Source organism: Nyctibius grandis, chromosome 8 (genome assembly GCF_013368605.1).
Source record: "Nyctibius grandis isolate bNycGra1 chromosome 8, bNycGra1.pri, whole genome shotgun sequence".
NCBI classification, from domain to species: domain Eukaryota; kingdom Metazoa; phylum Chordata; class Aves; order Nyctibiiformes; family Nyctibiidae; genus Nyctibius; species Nyctibius grandis.
Genome location: NC_090665.1, coordinates 22,331,944 through 22,349,113, shown reverse-complemented (window position 1 = coordinate 22,349,113; position 17,170 = coordinate 22,331,944). Strand labels below are relative to the sequence as shown.

At 35.6% G+C, this 17,170-nt stretch overlaps 2 protein-coding genes across 2 annotated transcripts in view; both read right to left on the bottom strand.

The window, feature by feature from the left end:
• Positions 1-5,034: 5,034 nt before the first annotated feature.
• Positions 5,035-15,256, bottom strand: RBP2 (retinol binding protein 2). The gene is made up of 4 exons (XM_068406185.1): positions 15,184-15,256; positions 9,205-9,383; positions 6,867-6,968; positions 5,035-5,226 (listed from the first exon to the last, which is right to left on the bottom strand). Exons 1-4 carry the CDS (start codon positions 15,254-15,256, stop codon positions 5,173-5,175), a joined length of 408 nt encoding a protein of 135 aa, XP_068262286.1. The 3' UTR covers positions 5,035-5,172.
• Positions 15,238-17,170, bottom strand: part of RBP1 (retinol binding protein 1) — a 34,842-nt gene continuing 32,909 nt past the window's right edge. The window contains exon 4 of the mRNA XM_068406181.1: positions 15,238-15,311. Within this exon, the coding sequence (XP_068262282.1) occupies positions 15,246-15,311 (66 nt within the window). The 3' untranslated portion in view covers positions 15,238-15,245. The remainder of the gene's footprint in view (positions 15,312-17,170) is intronic.

Below are 17,170 nucleotides of genomic sequence, written 5' to 3'. Positions count from 1 at the left end.
AGGTGCAAAGAAAAGATAAAGTTATATATTTTGAGAATATACTGTTGGCTCACTTATCATGCCAGCTGAATTTTACTAAGACTTTACTCGCTTTTATGACAAAGGCTCAATAGCCTTTCTCTGATCAAGCTAGAATGTATGACCATGGAGTATGGTATTTTTCAACTAATGAATCAATGTGTTGAAAAGACATACTAAAGTTTTCAGTTGGGTTTTAGGAATACTGCATTGCATGGCATCTTGGAAGAGCATTGCTTTAGCCTGGCCTCCAGAAAATTTAAGCAATCTTTGGCTTTGGGGCGCCTCCAGGAAAAACATGTACTTATTCTTCAGATATTAAGTTCTTTTTCCCTGCACACGTGTAAAAAGAGATGAGCAAATTTTGAAAAAAACAAGTGATCAGATACTAGAGTTATATAGAAAAAGACAAAACAGAGAATTGAGTTAGTAGCAAAAATATTGAATATTATAAGCTAGTCAATACAACAAGTACTACTGTGAGCAGCAGAACTACTGAAGCTTTGTTTCCTAAGGATTTTGTCTCATGGTTGAATTCATTGGCATCAAGATAGGAATTCCAGACGAAGGTTTTCCGTGGTTACAGGCATTTATCATGTTTTTATCCTAAGTGACTTTTCTGGGACTTGATAAACATGAGTTAACCCTTTAGCCTGTCTTTTACTGAAGGCATTCTATCTGGCCATTCATTTTCATATAAAATTGTAGAACTGTTATATCTTAGAGAGCCTTTACCCTTTGTCAGATTTGGTTGGCCAATCTACACTGGGCAACTGGTTCAAAAGCTGTGGGCATGTGGGCAAACAAATATTGTGGACACCTATGCCTCATTTTCTTAACAAATGAGGCTACCAAACCTCTCTCCCCCCCGAATGTAAACACATGTGTGTGTAAAGGTGTATATGTATAAATCCAAAAATGAATGAAATAGAAGTGACAGAAAAAAAACAATTAAAAAACTATAGGAAAATGCTTGACTTTGGGTGCAGTGACGAAAGGTAGCAAAGGGCACTACACACTAAAAGCAGTTCAAAGGAATGTCCTTTGCAGCTTTCACAGGGAGATATCCTATTTAACTTTCATGCTATGGCTTAATTCTGAAGTCATAAATAAGTTTACAAGAAAAGCCTTTGTGAAGGTTTTAGCAGACCTTCAGAAAGCTTTTCTATGACAGACTGTTACCCATACTAAAACTAGCAGGCATCTGAAGTATAGCAACATGTAAACAGGTAAAGAGAACTTCCAATGCTTCTTAAGGTTTGTTTCTGGATCTTGGTAAAAATGAGTTTATGCTGTAGCCTTCCTCTTACTGCAGGTACTCTATTTGGCCATTTTTTTTTCCACAGAATCGGTAAGAATATAATATCTTTGAGATCTTCCTGATGGTCTTTTTGTCAACGATTACTACAGGTACAATGAAGGGCTCAGCTTGATTTGCTGATGGAAGAAAGTGGAAACTATGGTTGGACCATAGAGATTCCACAAGCTCATCTGCCAGCCTCTTTCAGTTGTTCATTATCTTTTGAGTGCAGAGGTGTTGCCTGATGTCCACCTGAAGTTTCCATGCTGCAGTTGAAGTCTGTTACTTCTTGTCCTTTCTTTCTTTTCCTGTCTTTGGGCATGGATGATAGTGTGCCCTCATTCCTTTAGCAGCAGCCTTTCATTTTTGTGTTCTTATGCCAAATGGAGTTTGTTTGCTGTCACATAAGGCAAAGCTCCTAATCTTTCCATGGATTCCTCCACCTGTAAGAGCTCTGGAATATGTATTGTCATCTATCGCATTCCCGTTTCTATTTAACGATGACTGAAGCACTGCAGTGTGAGATATAATTAAAGCAAGTGGGATATTTAGAGAATAACTGACAAAATTTTTGCAGCTATTGAAAAGCTTGTCTGGTTAATTTTATTTTAAATCTCATTTTCACAAAATGATTTCTTCTAATCTTCACCATCTGCATGAGAAGTGTGATCAGCAATCTGAAATTAAAATATCTGCAATCTCTGCCCTTCAAATCAATCACAAATTAAACCTGAAAAGAATGTGGTTTTGGGGGAAAAAACCTTCTGAAGAAATGCTTTCTATTAATCTCTCCCCACTAAGGCAAAATATGCACCCTTGCTTAGAAAGAATACAAATAAATGTAATTAAACAGCTTTTTTTTTTTTTTGTGAAATTTTATTTGTCTTCATCAGATCTTGAAGCAAGTGCTGATTTAGAAACCTCAGACTTTTTGCCAGATGGCAGTGGAGTAGACATCTTTCACAAGCAGGAAATCAGCAGAGCATGCAGGATATTCATGGAAAATTTGAAAGCCATTCTGTGCACATAGTACCTAGGTGACCCTTCAGAGCTTAATAGAAAGATAGCATCTTAGGAACTGGCCACAGAACGTTATTGGTAGGAACATTTACAACATTATTCTACAGTGTTTGCCTGCAGTGTTGCTTGCTTCTTTAACAGTTGATAAGAAAATGCTAGTTGACTTTTAGGGAGAAAAATTGGCTCAAAGCAGAGGAGTTTTAGAAATTCCACCATAAACATTTCTTACACACACCTTTGTCATTGTCATTTGAAAAGTCCAGACTCTTTGCCCAGTACTGTACTCACTAAGAAGTGCTTTTGTTATAGTACAGGCTTTTCTGTTTTCTGAATCAGAAGGTTGCTGGTAAATTCTCTTCCTGTTAGCTGTACTTGAGTAATATTCTCTATGAGGAAAAGAATCAGTGCAAATGGTGTTCCTTCAAAACAGCTGAGACAGCACTGCATGCCAGAGGGCTGAAAAACCATGAATGAACATTCTCTGATTTACCAGCAAGGTCTGTTCCTCCAGTGCAAGTATTTAATCTGCTGACAAGGAGATAAGGGACTTTGTACAGTTTAGAGAACAACCTAACATCACAAATATGATACAAACAAGTATACCTTTGGAATTAATTATAATGCAACATAGTGAATATCTCTTCTGTCTCCAGTTCCATGCATACAGTTGTAAAAGATGTTGCAAGTTCTTGCATATCAGTATGTGCAGGAAGAAAATGTTGTTTTGGAGCGTAAAAAACCTTGCACATTTTCTCACTCCCCGTTAAAAGGTCTGGAATTTTCATTTCCAAAATTGGCAAAAAAATAGGGTCAGATCCAGTTTTCTCCTAATCAAAGTCTATGCAAGTACCCAATTACCTACTTCATTTACTTCCCAACTATATCCATTAGCTAAAACTAGAAAGCATAACAAGAAATCAATTCAAGAATGCTTGCTTTCCATCTTCAAACTCATCATTTATGAATTAATGATAGTTCTTTGTGGTATATGAAAGCTTTTCCTTTGTTTTATAATTTGGTGTGAAGTTGTGAAACCCTGCATTGTGCAGGCTTATTCCTGGCAAGAACCAGCTATGAGAAATGTCACTGATCGAAACACGCACATTTTGTTTCCTAGTGATTACTCCGTTCTGATAACAATTTGAAAGCTTAATGAACTGTGGTACTTCTTAGCCTAGTAACTAGCAGAGACTTAGAAACAAGAATTAAATATGTTTCTACTGCAAGTTCTAGGTCAGGGCTGAATAAGAAAAAATAAGGAGTTTACCAACTCCAAGTGCAGTTTCCTCTGTGCAAACTAACATTAGAGCGTAGCTCAGCTGAAGTACACAGGAAGTTTGATACCAGGTCAACTTTTATCAGGAGAAGCAAAGTCCAATTCATAAAAATATCCCTACATATGCACTTATATGCCCATGGGTATGTAAGTATTAGTGACATATTAATCAGATTTGGGTTTTTGCAGATGTAACCTTATTTTCAGCTGGGAGACTGTCTCACTCCTATCCTGAGCTATTGACAGTGAGTAGGCTAAGCAGCAGATGGGGATAGGGAGAAAGCATATGTTCCTCCATTTTGGCAAAGTTTTTTCACATCTTTTCTCTAATTCCCTACCACTGATCTGTTTAGTGGATTTCCACTCCTCCCATACTAAACAGAAGATGGGGGCCTATGGACAAGAGAGAATTGAAATGGTGCTAAAGTTTATGTGAAAGTTTATATATCTGCAAGGCAAGGCTGTAGGAAAGACAGTATATTTTATTAGAATAATTCATATAGTTGGGAAAAAACAGATGAGCTTTTGGGCATACAAGCTTTCTTCAGTTCTGTGGAATGTACACACACATTTTGTCCAATAATTTCAGTTTCCTTCTACTGAAGTAGTGCTCACCATCCCTGGTTAACTTAAACTTGCCTTTAGCAAAGAACATGAATTCTTTTGAAAAACCCTAAATAAAACTGAGAAGAGTTGTATGGAAATGACTTTTCTTTTTAAAGTCTCTGAAAGGTTGGTACAAGTTGAAGATTGCAGCATGCTGGGTACTCTTTGTGCACAGGGTACACTCAGTCTGTGTATACTCTGCAGTTTTCCTCTTATAGCCATAAGTATGCCTTAGTTTTCACATTATGGAGCAACTCTTGAATGTAGAGTTTACTTCAAACAGCAGACTTCTACACTGGGATTATTAGTACGATGCCAGTTCTAAATGGAGGTTAGCAGCATTGTCAGTGATCCACATTAGGACCATATTAAGGAGCTACAGCATTTCACATTGGCCATGAGACATTTGTCAGGTGATAACTACTAGCAGCTATAGACCTGGGCCAAATTCAAATGAATAACCTAGATGTGAAAGGCCATGTATCGTGTTCAGTGAGCCATTCTGTTGCCTGCAACTGTGGACTTAGTGATCCAGGACTAAATTAAATAGAAACAGTCCAATGAATGTCCAGTTTTACTCAGTCATCCAAATATATTATGATATTACAGCACTGTGGAGAGATATACTGTGGTTGAGATAATTGTGACTGTTAATTTTCAGCCTTGTTGCTAAAGGACATTCCTCTGGAAATTATTACAAAGATGTAGGAAAGCATTATTTGAAAGGCAATTACTTTTATTTAACTCCAGACTGAAAGGCAAAGGAATTTATGATGTTTGTAACTGTTTGATGTTATTTCTATAAAATGTGTTTGTTTCCATAAACAGGCACAAAATACATTCACATAGCAGTGTCAAAGAATTATTGCAAATCTGGCTTGGTTCTTCTTTTTAAGACAAAACATAACAGCATAATGGTGTGATGAAGATCTGGGCGGCTTTCTGGTCAATTTTAGTTTTTCTTCTTAAATATCTGATGGCACACCTGGTCTTCACATGTCAGTTCCTACAGCATTAAGACAATTAGTAAGTATATAGTGGTCCAAGTTGTATTTTGCATACACAGCAGATCCCACCAGAAATTGCAAGTGAGCCACTGCATTAAAAAGATATGCTTATGAAAAAGAGAACAGAAAGAACAGTAAGAACAGTGTATTGTATGCAACCAATCAGCAGGTATGCACCATATGTTGCAGTAATTAGATTGACACTTGAATTGAGCTCTAAGAAGAATAAACATGAAAAATGCATAAAAATTGCTCTTTAATGCAAGGCTTTTTCATGCTCTGTTATTAAAACAATATACTGTAATAGTTTATAATTCACATTACCTCATAATTCATGAGAAGTAATGAAACAAGGAAATAAAAAAATGGAGAATGCTTTAAAAAGACGAGGACATTTGCTTCAGAGATGCACCCGGCCATTTTTCAGGAGCCAGAACAATACAACATTTTTGCCCAGTGTTGTAGCTGACCTCTTAAAGGTTGGCACACCTGCACATTTTAATGCAGTCAGTTTGGTTAGTCTTCTGATTAGCCAGCATTCCTTTTCCAAATAAGACTTTAAAGTGAGCTGAAGCTGGCTTTTTGGCCAGCAATTGGTCAAACCCACAATAGAGTTTCTGAAGACTGTTGTAAGAATCTACTTGGTCTCTCTGTTTCCACCAGTCTTAGCCTAAATCCTGCTGCCAGCATGTAGAACCTTTGTTATGTCAGTTTTTGAATACATTTTAAAATAGAGCTGAAAAAGTATACTGGACAGTTGGCTTTTAGTTAGGTGGCAGATAGTGTTTTTTAATTCATTGCTTTGACATTTCAAGCACACACAGGCTTGAGGCAATGTGGTTGGCCATACCAACTATCTGTAGGGAAAATAAACTTGTGAAGGAGTAGATATCTAGATGCAAATTATTAGATAGAACAATGAGGTCTCCTCCATAATCTTTCTGTACCCACCTATTGCACTATCCAACATTATCATGCTGTTTCTTGATTGCTCTCCCGAGAAACTTTGGAATAATTATCACATTATGTATTTATTATTTGAAATCTTTCTGGACTTCACTGACTGCTTATTTCCTACACAGGCTCTTCTGTCCTTTCTTGACTCACCTCATTTATCTTTGGACTCCAGCTTACTAACTCAGATGTGAGAATATTTTGACTTTCTTATTGTACTAGCACAAAATAATTGCAATGTAGGTTGTCTGCAGGATCCTCTGGAGTATCCAGAGGTTTCTGATCTGTATTGCAGCATAGTATGCTAAAATTTCATAGTGCTTCTTTCAGAACAAAAGATAAAACTTTTCTTGCAAATTGTCCCATACGGGTTTTTTTCCTACCAATGATGATGTAAGAACAAGATGAGGTTAGAGGTGCGAGGTAACAAGAAAGGTTAATAGCTGCAGGGCAGTGGACTGGAGCAAAAGAAGCACTGGAGGGTTATGACTCAATTGGCAGCAGGCGGAAAAGAATTTAGCATTCTTGAGTTGTAGCAGAGGGGGGATTTCCTTAGAGTTCAGAAATCAGAGCTGTCTAAATAAAGCCCGTTCTAACTAGAACAAGTAACAAATCCTTTGAAATGGAAAACCGTACTTTGTTGCGGTCTCAGTTATGTGCTACGTATCTGTATAGCAGCCCTTACCAGATGCAGTAGGTCTCCTTCAATCCAGTGCTTCCAGCCTCTGTTTTTCTTTTCACCTTTCTGAACACATATCAGTTTGTCACCATCCCAGGTCACTAGTGTCTGCATGAATTAGATAAGCAGCTCAGATATGTTAACAAGTTTATGAATACATGAAAATAAGCTCAATCAAACAATGAGAAGACACAATTAAAGTTGTTTCCTACCATTCCTCATCTTCCTCCTAAAAAAAACCCAAATCAACCACTCAACCCAAACCCAAATGGATTCAAGATGACAACAGCGTTTTGATGTGAAGCTTTTGCAGAGCTTTGTTGTTGTTTCCATGTATTTCTTCATGTACACGAACATAAAGTGTTCATACTAACTAGTGAATTGCCGAGTGAATTAACAGATACTTGTGCAATGTATGCAAATTGTATTTTTCTTTTCTTGCTGTTTAAAGCCATTAATAAAAAGATTATAACGTTTCATGAGTGAAGACCAGGGGGCTTATACCAACTAGTGCCGTGCTAACACCTTTTCTAGCTCTGCATAAAATAACAAGGGGAAGTGTATGTTAATATAATCTCATACATTTATTTATATATTTTCGTGCACTTTCACAGAAGATCTTTAAAGAGATGATCATAAGCTGGACAATGTGCTTTAGCTGACCCTGCTCGAGCAGAGGGGTTGGACTAGGTGACCTCAAGAGGTCTCTTCCATTCTCAACCATTTCATGATTTGGTGTGATTCAAGGTCTATCACTAATAAACAGGGTATTGGGTATGCTGATTCTTGTTGAGGAGCAGGATGACCATATCTGTAAGGAAAAGTTCTCTTTACAGGCTAAATTCTCTACTCTCTACTATGCTAGAGTACATTCAAAGCAACTTTGTTTGAATTGTTCTAGATTTGAACCATTGTACTTCAGGGAAACATTCAACCATGTATCATAGGCAAATCCTCATCAGAGACCAGTTACTGTCAGTGGAAGTTCAGTTATTAAAAAGCTCCAAGAGTACTGGGAGCTTAATTCATTTTCTAGTTCAGCACTGGATGATTTATATCTCTTATGAGGGAGCTTTCTATTAATAACGAGACAAAACTCATTCCATTTCAGTTAACTTCTTTCTTATTTACGGAATTTTTAAGCTACATGCTCTTTAAATTATCCATGCTCTCTTTACATTTAAATGTTGCCTAGCAGTTTTATTACCTTCATCTAACTTCAATGTGTTTAACGCATTGTTTTGTTAATAAAATGACCGGAAAATTTATTTAGAGTAGTCCAGAGAATAAGGGCACAACATGCTTCCTTTTTGCTTCTCCTCTTGTTAGAAACAAATAATATAATTTGTTTAGAAAATAATATTAGGCAAAAATGATTAAATGAGGTAGGGTTATAATTGTACAAGCTGTGTTTCCTTCCTTCCTTCCTTCCAAATAATTGATAATGGAGAGTGCAAGTGAAATAATTTTGCACAGAAAGGCAATGGCTTTGATAGTGGTGAAGAGCACTAGAGGAACGTTAGTCTATGGATTTAAGGAGTGATGCAACTAATGAGCCCTTAGATCCTTAGTAATGCCTTCAGCTGATATAAAGAGATGTGGGAGCAATGTTTTAAAGCATAAACTCTGTCACAGGAATATGTCCAAACATTACTTGTCCACATATCTCACTGAAAGATGTCTGAACATATGCCTACAGTTTCCTAGGGGAATTTTGAGCTCAGGTTACTCCTATAATCCTAAAGATATTAAAACATGCACTGCTGGTCCCCCTTGCCTGTCTACCACTGCCAGTAGGCCTGCCACCCATATCAGCAGTAGCTTTGGCTCACATTTTTTCTTGTCCCTTCCCAAAGGTTAATCATTGAGTGCAGTGTTCAACTGTTAAACTGTCCAACTGAGGTTGAGCAAACTCATATTAACAGTACATTGTGAACCTAGTCATTCAGAACTGAAGATTTATATTGACACAGAGAAAGTCCTAAATTCAAAGGGATAAATTCACAGTTTCATTAATGAAGGCACATAGGTAAAAATACAGTTTTGCTACTTTGTGAATACATAAATGTGTATAATAGAAAAGCTGGAAAAATCCCCTACTAGAAAAAGACGTACTTAATGATTGTCCTCATGTATCTGAGTAAGCATCCTGATTTGCATTTATAATAAATGCTTGTAGAAGGAAAGAAAACTGTCTCAAGATGCAAATTATTTCTGCTTTATAAAAAACTTCTTATGTCTGTAAAATACTGGCGGTTTTTTTCATGTATTCAGCTGATTTTTGGAACTGCTTACTCCTGGTGCTGACTGTAGCGTAAACAGATATCAGGTACCAAACTTTTACCTTTACCACTCGGTTATCTAGTCCTTTGGTATGTTCTTCAAACTCCACTCCCACAGTGTAATTCAGTTCATAGTTTCTGAAAGTACTGAGCGTTTTTGTTTTGAAATTATCTCCATCTTGAATAATTTCTTTGGTTTGTTTCAAGTGTTTTGCAATCTTACGAGTCGCAAAATCAATATCTGCCAAAAAAAAGAAAAGAGAGTATCACAATGAAAATTCCAATATTTGTTACCAAAAATAAAAAACCACAGCACTCCTATTTACACATAACAAAAAAAGAAACATTTTATGTGGAACGTAGTTCCACAAATGACGCTTTCACCTGCAACACTTTGCAGGAAAAAGATCATTTCAAATCATAATAATCTTGTGTTTGAAAGTAGACTTTCAATTTGAGGATCTTCCACTGATTATAAATTTGCTTATTAACAGGATATCTGTGTGAATATTGTGAGCAGAGCTGCAACATACAACCAGTAGTGAATAGATGCTGGCACGTTAAATCACCCGAATCTCCAGGTTTTTTTGAGAATATGAAGCAACAGGGGCTATTAAGACTGACATTGCCTTTTGACCTCCCTCACACATGAAGCTGTGGGATGCCGGGAGCGCTATTATCTTCTTATGCCTGGGAGCCAGTCCCTTTTCCAAGCATGCAGTGTAAATCATGCAGCTCTGAGGCATATGAGGGTACTGGTATGTGTCCTGCAGTGTTACAAATGTTGGCCACCCCCAAAAGAAGGATCTCAGAATAATACACATTTTCAGAAAACGAGCAAGTTAGAATGAGTATACAATCAAGGGGATTTTGGCATGTTACTTTTAGGATGAACCTATAGTCTGTGGGAGTGTAAAAGAGGTTCATCTATTAATTTAAAAATAATGAAAATTATACTGATGAATAAAAAAGAAACAATCAAATAAAGGCCTGACTTATCCATTACTGTTAACAGACACAGAAATAAATTGTAGTTTAGATATTAAAGGGAGACAAATTCAAAGTCAAATGTCCAAAAAGTATCAAATTACAGCATTTGACAGTTCCTGTTTAATATTCTGTCAACATTTTCTTCAGTACTGATCTCCTTAACATCCTTATTTTGTTCACGATGAAGACTAACATTATAATGTAAACAACTGCTTGCAACTGAATGCATTGAAAGTTACCAAAAGGAGAATATATATTACCATGATGACAGTTTGCCCCAGACAATCCACCTAATGCCAGCTGCATTACCATCTGCAATAAATATTCCTGACCAGCTGGCAATGAATCTTATTATGGTGCTATATGCAAATGAAATAATCTCACATGCTTCTGCAAGAGATTGAAAAATGGTTTTGGTTTGTTAGCCATCCTTTAGTGGTTTCGCATGCAAGTTAATCATTGTCAGCTCAGCAATGCCATGTACTAATGGAGCCCTTTTTCTTCTGGTAGATTCATTATACTACTTGTGAAGTACTAATCGAGTTGAGTAAGAGGATTGGCTTGAAAAAAATTGTGACATGGGGAATAATGTTCTTGTTCAGTATTTATATTCAAGACTTCTTGGGTATATTTTATCTGCTCTGGTGGATTAAAGGTATCTCTGGGTCTGATTTATAGCCAGGTAACATAAAATTTAGTTCTCTCTGAGGAAAAAAAAAAGTCTAGACTTCTAAAGAAATGCTATTTCTGACTAATATATTAGTCTTGTAGCTCCTGGAGGAAAATCAGGGGAGGTTTTATTAAAGCATGGTTTTCATAACTGCATTTTGAACAATACAAGCAATGAAAATGATATATTGTTCTATTATAGTAGATTAAAATACTTTGAAACATATTTATGATAAAATCAAATTTTCTGGCTTAAAGGGCAAAACTATTCTTTAATTAAAGTATAGAAATGTGTATGCATTAATTAAAAGGATGGATGAATTTTAAAAAATAAAACCTCAGTGTACTTTGAACCTGACAACTTTAATACTTAAAATATCAACCACATGTAAAATTGTGAGAAACAGAGCAGAATATCTTTTCACCCTTTCCACGTAATTTCTTTCCATTCTGAGAATCACCTATAGCCATACGCATCTTTTTGCATTGTTTTTGGTGTCATTTTTTTTTTGCTAATTCATTAGCAGTTTTTAATTAGTATAACTTATAGTATATATATGCATATATACACAAAAAATCATGATGTACTTATGAAAGGCCAGATCCAGACAACTGGTGCAAATAGCTCCTTCATCCCAAACAGTTGCTGACATTCTTATTGGGAAAGCAGTTTGAAAATTTTATCATAAAGCTGAGTGAGTACCTCTCCAGTACAGTCTGCCCAGGGTAGGCAAGGAACTGAGCATTTCCCAGGAAAAATACATCTATATTGCACTCCTTATTCTAACACCTTCTTCTTCTCGCTTTGTTTCAGGCTATTGTGTGGATCAAGTTCTTTTATTCTCATGAACTGTTACTATCTTTTTTTAAGCAGGCTTCCCAGTACTGGATGCCTGTAGTCCAGACCCCATTGTAGGCCGAATCCATCCATTTTTCTCCCAATTTCCACTGCGATATGGAAGATCAGAAAGGGATCAAAAATCCACTTGATTTAATAATAGCAAAGTCATAATTTATCCACTGACTGAAATGGTTCTAAGGATGCCACTGAGATGCAATGAGGAAATGCTGCATACTGGCTCATGCTAGCATTTATAGTACAAAAAGAATTATAAAATTGGAAAATGGTTACTTATTATAAAAGGATCAGAATATAAGTATGATAATAATTAAAGTTTTGTTTAAAGCTGATATAATTAATATTTGTATTATGACAGTTCTTATTAATTTGAGTGAAAATCACAGTTTAAATTCTACAGTGGGTAAATTAAAATTCAAAGAAATACATTTTATTAGCAGCTGGTCTCCTTTTCCCTGACATTTTTCCTGAATTTTAAGATAAACACAAGTGAAATGTTATAGCTCAACTGAAATAAACAATACAAGGATTTCATCCAATGATACCCTGGAGGGAAAGACAGTAACTATAATGAGGTGGCCACTACAACCAAGTGAAAAGATATCACCATAATTACAAATCCTTTTGGAAAGGAAATATGCACACCACAAGTGTTTGATTTTCATCCTAAAAAATAAGGAATAAACATAAAAAAGTAGAGAGATCTTTATCAAGACAATTATCAAAAGAGAGTTATCAAGTACGATGAAATTTATCACTACAAAGGAAGGCAGAACTAGAGCAGGATGACCACCATGACTGGTGGTTACAGTAACACCCCACAAAAGTAGGTCAGGTCTTGGAGCAAAGAGCTGAGACAGGACTGAAGCAGAGCCAAAGCAGGGAGAACTGGGCTAGAGGCAAGCACGGTAGGTAAGGCCAGATGCTGAGGCAGGCAGTGGGAGAAGCCTGAGGCAGACGAAGATGGCTTGGAATAGTAAATTTGTGACAACTAGGAGCTGACTTAAGTATCATCCAGCTCAATGGGCCCCATGGCTCACTTGCAGTTGGCATATTTAAGTTGAAATCACATTTCAGTTGCATATAAAGTAGTAATTATTCTTTATGCATAACTGTCAAACCCCAGCACTCAAATCACTTCAGTTAGTGTGTACCTTTCTCCTGAAATACATATTGGCTTAACCATTCTTATTTTTGAAAAACGATTTTTTTTGTACCTCGCAGGTGTATGTGTATAGTATTTACAGACATCCCTAAAGTTATTGAGCTTTTCTCCATAAATGCAAAGGCTAAAAACTATGAATAGTGGAACTTGCATTTCTCTTTTAAGAGAGTTGAAGCTTTGAGGAGATTATAACATTTTCAATTGTTTTTGAATAATGCTGAGAGTTTATTTTTATGTGTTTATGTGTATTTCTTCCCTTTCAATCTGAACAGACAGATAAATTAGGATTAACATTCTTTGATGAGAGTAAAACTAACAGAAAATCAGTTAAAGCATCAAATTTTACATCTCAGTTAAGGATTTTGTGGCAGTTATTCCTAAATCAGTCACTAGTGTAGACATTGAGAATTACTTGAAAATTGTTAGATTTAATTACCTGATTACCTTTCATGTGTTAGACTTTTCCTCCTAACGAATACATTTTCTTAGCTTGTGGAAGATGGCTATACAGCGTACTCATTGATTTTGAACGACTGGATTGTTTTTATAATCTACATCTTTACAAGTAAATATTCTGGAATATGAGCAAGGAAGTTGTTTAGATCTCCATTAACTTCACTCAACACCTTTTGAACAAAGCACAAGAAGCCACAAGTCTGATCTTGACTTCTGATGAAAGGTGCAAGGTATTTTAACCTGAAAAATCTCCTGTTTATCAGCATCACTCTTACAGTGGTGTCAGCTACTGTAGAAAGGCAGAGAAATAAAAAGAGAAAATGCTGACCAGAAGATAGAGATCAATGACCACTAGATAGAAAACAATGAGACATCTGGGAATGAGAAGTGCATAGACCCAGTTGGGCCCCTGAGGGCTATCAATTGTAAGCATAAAAATAAAATACAGGTTTGATTTTTGCCACATGCTAATTTATGATTCAGAGCCAGTCAGACTCCTCCAATCTAGGTTAAATTAGCCAACTCTAATGACTGTAAGTCATTTTGTTCTGTAAGTTTTATAGACATCATGTGTGGTAAGGAAACAACGGTCCTTTATGCCCTTCATCTGTGATGTAGTAAAGCTGGGAGAAGATTCCCAATTCTAAAGATTACACTTCTCATGCATATATAAATCTAATTCCCATTTTTTTTTTGCGGTTTTTAGAATGCAGCTAAATTACTGCAGTGGTGGAAAGGTGATAACTGTTCTTTCAATACCAATCCAGAGTGTATTGAAGAAATTCTTGAGAAATGTTGACGTCTTCTATTATTTCTGCTTTTCAGCAAATTAAAGATCTACATCTCTGCTAACCTAAGGAGAGGAAGGATTTCCTGCACACTACTTGCATAATCATAATTGCCTGGAGCAAAAAGTTTATGCCTTTATGAGAACAAAAATGCTCGAAAGGCAATTTATATTGAAAATAATAGGTGCAGCAAAAGAAGACATTTCTCCCATAAAATTATCTCCAGTCATTACAAAAATTGAGTTTGTCACTGTGGGGAAAAATAAATCTACAAACAACATAAACTTTATATTGATATGAACCAACAAAGATATTGCTTGCATTCAGTTAACAGTGTTTTGGTATTCTAGCATCTACAAAGACTATGCTTAATATCCTGTAAAATGGATACACAAACTGTGGCTATCAGGCCTCTAATGACAAAGAAGCTAACAAAGTAGTAAATGAAAGTTGCCTAAAGAGCAGAACATCTCTTTCTGCATGTACACATAAATTGTTGTCATCAATGATGGTTGTAGCCAAGTGAAATTTACCTTCATTAACCATGTAAACATACGCTTATGAACTCCTGTGACCTAAGTCTCCTTGCTGTGTAAGGATGACTCCCACAAAAATTGTCAGAAGTATCTGCCCATTTATCTTCAAATGCTTTTAAAGGCTTTTATCACCTTTACCATGCAACTCGTACATATAATTTCTACTAGTTCAAAGCACTAATTAAGTACTAAACATTATTGTTATTTTAGTGATATAGAATATCCTATTCCTCTTTAACAGAGCCAATCAAGTTGTGGCTTGACTATTACAGTAAGTATATACCAGGAATAAAAAAGAGCTTCTGTATCTGAAAGCCTGTTGGTTTTGTTTTTTTTCCCCATCTATATCTGTTTTTTCGTTTATCTAAATAAAGACTAATATCTTTGGCTACAAGTCTTCTCTTGCTTATATACTTAGATCTTTGTAATTATAAGTACATTACAATTACTTTGATTGGCAGAAACCCTTATGCCACAATGCACATTACAGAAATAGTCTCATTACCTTTTAGAAGGATTTTACTTATAATTGAAACATTTTCTCTTTATCTCTATATAGTTAATATTTTTTCATTTACCTAAAGCAACCATGTAGCCTTCAAAGTTTTCATTGCTTTCCATTTCCCACGTCCCATTGTAATCAGCAGGCATGGTGGCAAGAGCTTAAAACCAACTTCAGATCAAAAGGTGAGGCTGGAAACAGGATCTGCTAAGAGAATGTTTTATAAACCTTTTTGTGTCTTTTTTTTTTATAAGGTTTATGGTTGTCTAGATAATGCAGTTTAAGGGTCAGAGTGATAACCCTAGAAAACTTTGCCTTCATTAACAAAGTTCAGTTGAACAGCTGGCAAACAAGGAACACTTTCTGAAACACGTAGTAATACAGGATACGGTTTTACAGTGACCTTTGTAAAGAACTACTAGCTATTATGGGATACCTTTGAAATATATTGAACACAGTGGCAAATTGTACAACCCAGTGAAAGTTTCCAAGGTGAATTCTCTTTTTCAGTTCCTTTCTATGTGTCACATTTCCCTATGCAGAACCAGTCTTACAGAGCTGACACACCCAGAACTCCCATTTAAAATTGATGGAAGTCTTGAATGTGCAACAAATGCAAGGCAGGGCACACAAGGGAATATTTCTGTTGAAAATATTTTTTTCCTTTGATTTTCAAAATATCTATATACCAATAGCTGCACTTATACCAACTGCACTTCCATATTTTTAATTTAACAAGTTTATCAAATGTAAAGTAAATCAAAATCAATCATAATTAGTATCAATACTACCCTAAAAATGATTTTTAATTCCTCTGAAACATAGCAGTTTTTGTCAGAAATGTATTTTTCATCCCACAGCATTACATTGTTGTGGGGAAAAGCACAGATTTCAGTTGTGTAAATAAGTACATTCAGAATGTGTCTGAATGGAGAATTTGAATGTGCAGTAGAACTTTATCAGAATTTAAAGTAAGCACTAAAGGCAAATTAATATAAGTTAAGGTTTTAAATTCTTTGGCTTAAATTAGTCAGGATAACTTACAGATGGCTCTACAGATAGAATAATTGGAGTGATCAGGAGTCAATAGTTTTGATTTCACATATCTTTGTGTACTTTCTTTCTTAGCCTTCACATTGCATCAACATTAATAAATACATTATTATTATTTATACATTTTATGTATATACTAAAAGATTCTATAAAAACAAGCAAAAGAAAAGGCTATAGTTCCCAAGTCAACCACTCACAACCACTCAAAATCAGCTGTGTAAGCAATATCAGTTCCCTTGTGCACACGCATAATAATCTTTATTATCACAGTGCATTATCACACTGTTTTTCCAAGTGAAAGTTGTTCTCTCCTTCAGTGTACTGAAGGGATGATGTCCCATTTATAAGCAGGTAGTCAGTGTTTTACCTCATATCTCCAAACACCTAATGGTGGGTTTCTGAAGAATGAATCAGACTGAATGTCTACAATCACCTTCTAAAATTGGAGCATATGCTAGAAGCTCATGGTGAGAGATTTTATATGCTCATTGATTTTAGTTCTGCAGTAGTTTCTTCCTATATAACAGTCATTTGGGTAAGATGCGCAAGTGACTGAAACTGTATCATGTGATGATCAACAACTAACATTCATTAAGAACTAATAAACAAATAGTTCTATCGCTCTATATACGCAGAGCTAGGCATATTCAGAGAAAATTATGAGATGAGAACATTCTTTACATATAAGGCCATAATTAATTAACAGCATACACATGTAATTGTACAGGTTTTCACAGTGATGCTTTTTTTATGCCCATCCCTTATTACTTGTTTAAATAACATTTTTTTTTCAGTGTGTGTATTATGTAAACTCCATATTAGGAATTCTCTAAGTATGTGTTTATCCATCAGCCTGAAATAGCTCTTTTGAGCCTTTTCAGGTAAATATGGAGCTAGGAGGTTTACAAACACTAAATTTAACCAATCAAAAAAAATGGCTAAGTAGGGAATTAATAGAACATGAAATATTGACTTGACAGAGTTCTGTGATGCTTCATGACCTTTTAAAA

Excerpts from the sequence above, each read along its gene's own strand:
- RBP2 (XM_068406185.1), bottom strand. The coding sequence starts at position 15,256 with ATGCCTGCTGATTACAATGGGACGTGGGAAATGGAAAGCAATGAAAAC. Across the intron at positions 6,969-9,204 it reads TAGATAACCGAGTGGTAAAG|ACACTAGTGACCTGGGATGG; the intron begins GTAAAAGTTTGG and ends TAATTCATGCAG. Across the intron at positions 5,227-6,866 it reads AAGGAGACCTACTGCATCTG|GAACTGACATGTGAAGACCA; the intron begins GTAAGGGCTGCT and ends TTAATGCTGTAG.